This window comes from Cryptomeria japonica, chromosome 6, assembly GCF_030272615.1.
Source record: "Cryptomeria japonica chromosome 6, Sugi_1.0, whole genome shotgun sequence".
Taxonomy (NCBI): domain Eukaryota; kingdom Viridiplantae; phylum Streptophyta; class Pinopsida; order Cupressales; family Cupressaceae; genus Cryptomeria; species Cryptomeria japonica.
Window position 1 is genome coordinate 528,968,045 of NC_081410.1, and position 4,907 is coordinate 528,972,951.

General features: G+C 33.3%; 1 protein-coding gene across 1 annotated transcript; it reads left to right on the forward strand.

Moving 5' to 3' along the window:
* The first annotated feature begins 754 nt into the window (after positions 1 to 754).
* Positions 755 to 4,460, forward strand: LOC131067914 (alpha pinene synthase, chloroplastic). The gene is made up of 10 exons (XM_058003075.2): positions 755 to 1,070; positions 1,174 to 1,355; positions 1,443 to 1,534; positions 2,108 to 2,316; positions 2,406 to 2,497; positions 2,584 to 2,682; positions 3,112 to 3,327; positions 3,447 to 3,585; positions 3,686 to 3,934; positions 4,035 to 4,460. The coding sequence occupies exons 1-10, from the start codon at positions 762 to 764 to the stop codon at positions 4,329 to 4,331; spliced, it is 1,884 nt and encodes a 627-aa protein (XP_057859058.2). The 5' UTR covers positions 755 to 761; the 3' UTR covers positions 4,332 to 4,460.
* Positions 4,461 to 4,907: the final 447 nt, after the last annotated feature.

A 4,907-nucleotide genomic window follows, 5' to 3' on the forward strand; every position in this document is an offset into this window, starting at 1 on the left:
ATGAGTTTAGGGAAATATTTTTTGAAAATAGGGGGATTATTTAGTATGCCATGAACACACGTGCTATAACCCAGGTTCACTAAGTGAAGCCCCCGTGCTACCACTAGACCCAAACCCAATAAAGAAATTTTCATCAAGAATGTAATCACTAGGATTATATATAAATGCCCCACCCACTCCATACATTATGAGTAAGAGAATATTTGAGATCCTTGTAGCCTTAGGAAATTTTACACCAACTTGAACTTGTGGGAGGTAGCTCATAGTAAACATGAGATATCACTTGTTCCTTATATATTTACACATTACCTTACTATTAGTGTAGGTATTTATTTTCTTAAAATAACTTTTTCCTGCGCAATTATTTAATCTCTCTTAGGTTTATAAAATGACTATTAATACAAATGGAATGAGTTGTTGGCAACTTCCATGGGAGTTATGGCCCACATAATTAGCCCAAATCACCCAATAATGGCTAGCCTATTATCCTTTCTTTACCACTCAATAACCTCTATACTATTCCACGGAACATTAGGATTTACGACAACCACTCTTGCCTCAACCCTTGTACCATCCTTCTTGTACCTGACATCCTAATGTAATCCACTGTCCTGTTGTACCCTGACTGCCGAAGTTTAAGCGCACTAAATACCCCACCCCAAACTCTGCAGACTGTGGAAGTGCCCAATCTCGTCATTTAAACGTGCAGAGAAAAATGTGTGGACAATATTCTATTTTTGTTAAGCAGATTTTTTCATGCAATGCTATTTAAGAATAACCTTGAACACCCTTCTCAGACATCAAATTCCTTTCTCAAATTGCTAGGAATGGCTGCCATCTCAGTTCCCCGTTTCACCGTGAGCTTGCTTGCCTGCAACACCCCATCCACACAAAAGCCCACCAAATCTTTTGCTAAAAAGGTCCTTCCAAAACCAAAGAGGAGGAGGCAGCTAGATGTAATGCTTATCAAGGCTTCAACAACTTCTCAAACTCCTGCGCGCCGCACTGCAAATTATCACCCAAACTTGTGGGACGATGATTTCATAGGCTCACTTGAAAGAGCTTATGAGGTAACTTATTTTCACAGTCGACTGCTTTCTACTTTAAAGCTCCGCTCTTTGTTTTTCTTGTTATTTCTTTCGTTTGATTGATGTTATGTGTGTTTGGGTACAGTCTCCTTTTTATGCTGAACGAGCTGAGACACTGATTAACGAAGTGAAGGAGATTTTCAATGGAATGTCAAACCAGAATTCTTCTCTCCTCCAACGACTTTCCATGGTGGACAGCGTTGAACGTCTTGGAATCGATCGCCATTTCCAAAAGGAAATAAAAGAAGCTCTTGATCATGTTTACAGGTTTGTTTTCTTATATCAAACTTCAACAGAGAATTTTTAAGCAATGTATATATATGCGCTGAGTTAATGGGTGCAAATGATTTGCAGTCATTGGAACGAGAAAAGCTTTAACGCAGATCTGAACACCACAGCCTTGGCACTCAGAATTCTTCGCTTGCATAGATATGGAGTCTCTTCAGGTGATCTTTCAGTATAACATTAATAGTCGACCCCACCTGTAAAGTCTTTTTGTTTTTGCATGATGATTGATACTTACATGTTTGGAGAACATCTGAGAATCCTGTCACACACTGCAAAAAAATCATTCCACCATAGATTACAAGTGACGTAATATTGTCTTTTTGCTTTTTGGGGGTTTTAAATAATGTTATGTCGATAATTTTGAATTCGGTGATCTTTCAGGATAACGTTGAAGGGCGAGCCCATCTGTCAAGTTTTTTAGTTTTGCATGTGAGAATCCTATGCACTTCATAAATCATTCCACCATACCTTACAAGTGATGTCATATTGTCTTTTTGTTTCGACTGACACGACATCATAAATGATGAAATTAAGATTGTTTTCGACTCGAATCAAAGAGGTTTCAGTCTAGGACTTGAGCACTTGAGCTCTCGTAAATGATCTACTAGATGATATAAATTTAAGTTATTTCTAGATAAGATCTATATTTTATTACTAACCTATTATTATTTCTATAGTTTTATTGGACTTTTGTAATCATAAAAATAACATTTTTTTTTAAATAATTGAAGGTGTGCTAGAGAATTTTAAAGAAAAAGATGGGCGGTTCTTGAGTTCATATACTCAATCACATGAGGAGATAAGATCAATATTAAATTTATTTCGTGCTTCACTCATTGCATTTCCTGAGGAGAAAGTCATGGATGAGGCTAAACTCTTTACAACTACATATTTAGAACAATCTATATCAAAGATTGGTGATACTAGTCTTTCACAAGAGGTATCTAATACACATATTAATAATTTTGCAAATCAGTGTTTGTGAATTCTTTTTTCTCAATTATGCTAAAAATTTATATTGCGCACCAGATCAAATTCAATTTGGAGTATGGTTGGCACACCAATTTGCCTAGATTGGAAGCAAGGAATTATATTGACATATATGGAGCAAACACTTCATGGTATGACAAGAGAACATCCAAGTAATGTCTCACTTACATTTTTAAGGGCATTTTTAAGTATGACAACACAATGTTTTCATGTGCAGGATGACATGCATGAATAAAAAGAAGATTTTAGAATTGGCAAAGTTAGACTTCAATATGGTGCAATCTGTGCAACAAAGAGAACTTCAACTACTCTCAAGGTTATTAAAATAAATACCAACATAGTAACTATAGTTTTCTTTGGCTACCAAAGAAATTAATTGAAATTGGATTACTGTTAATGTTCACAAACAACAAAAATGTGAGAAAAAAGATTGTGGATTGATAGTTTAGTGATAGTTCATCCCACCGTGTGCACATGGTAGGAAGTAGGCCTATTTTCTAGTTTGTTTAGAAAATGGTATAGTTTTAGAGATGCATATGAAGGTGTTGAAACTTATTAACGAGCCTTCTAACAATCTTGGTAGATCAATGGTAGAGCACCCAAGCATGCACATGTGAGGTCCTACTTTTTGTACTTTAATTGGTCCATGAATTGTAAAAAATGATAATGATACTAAAAAATAAGCTAAGAAAGATTGCATATGACACCACTAAAATAATTTTATATAATTTTCTTGTTTGTGCAGATGGTGGATGGAGTCAAATGTGCCTCAATTAGATTTCACTCGCAATCGATACGTGGAATTTTATTTTTGGGCAGCGGGAGGGTGTATAGAGCCAAAGTATTCTGCTTTTAGAATTGGATTTGCAAAAATTTGCTCTCTTGCAACAGTTATGGATGATATATATGACACATATGGGACACTCAATGAGCTCAAACTCTTCACAAATGCAGTTAAAAGGTGAGAAATAATATCTAAAAGTATCCCTACAATACTAATTGAAATGGTTATTGATAGTAAGGATATTTTAGAAATAAATATTATTTTTAATAATATCATTATATTTTTTATTGGGTTAGGTGGGATCCCTCTACTATAGATTGCCTCCCTAAGTATATGAAAGTTGTGTTCGTAGCTTTTTATGAAATGATGAATGATTTGGCACAAGAGGCAACTAAGACCCAAGGTCGAGATACAATTGACTATGCAAGAAAAGTTGTAAGTACTTGTAACTAGTTTATAAATCTTTTAAAGTGTTTGAAAATATCCTTTCATGTAGAAAAACTAAGATTTTATAATTGATGAATATGTAATGTAGTGGGAGATATTCTTGGCTTCTTTCATGCAAGAGGCAGACTGGCTTTCTATTGGTCATATACCAACATTTGAGGAGTATTTGGAGAATGGAAAAATTAGTGCTGGTGGTCAAATACTTATTCTACAACCTCTCTTAACATTGGATGCACTTCTTCCTGACAAGCTTCTTCCAAAAATTGATTTTCCTTCAAGGTTCAATGAGACTTTAGCAAAGACCTTTCGATTAAGTAATGATATTAATAGTTTCAAGGTATGATAAAAAAATTACTAACTCAAATATTTTTGTTTAAATCGCATTTATTTCATATAGAAAGAACTAAATTAAATTTATAATGTGTGATATCATACAGGTTGAAGCTGCTAGGGGTGAGAAAGCTTCATGTGTAGGATGTTATATGAGAGATAATCTCGGATCAACAGAAGAAGAGGCTTTGGATTATCTCATTTCTTTAAAGGAAAAATTACTCAAAGAACTAACATGGGAATATTTGAAATTGGATGACATACCAACATGTAGTAAGGATCATGCAATTTCTATATCAAGAGGTTTTCATTTGTTTTATAGAGAGAGAGATGGCTTCACTATTTCCACCAAAGATACAAGAGACCTTATTATGAAAACTTTGGTTCAAAATATTCCAATGTAATTTCAGCTCTTCATTGATTATAATTGCTAAGATGGTCAGGAAATGTATTTGGTGGGTTGATGATTACATAATAATAATTTGGTTTTACTAGGTAATGATTACATTGCCTAGAATAATTCTTGAATCATATCCTACAGTTTTCACACATTTAATTAATGTAATGCTTTTGTCAATATAAGCTATGTAGTGTATATTTAGTTGAGAAAAAATATATTTCTTAACAAAAATATTGTAAACAACATGTAAGAAAAGTAATAGTTTTGTTGGTTTTCAATGTCAATAGGAAGTCCAAAAATTTAAACTAAAGTTGTAAAAAATGTTTAGGTTGTTTTGATTTTTGAAGAGAAAAAATCTTTTGGATCTTTGAACTAGAACTTGTTATTTTCAAAATGAGTAACTTACTAATTCAATACTCTATTTATTTAAGAATTTAAAAAGAAACATGAAATTTGACTCTTTATCTATTTATTTGAGAAAGGTCTTAAGGATTCTCTATATTATTGCCTTCAATTTGACATAATTCTATTACATAGTTAAAAGTGAAAAAATAATTGAAACAATTTATAATAGTGTTAC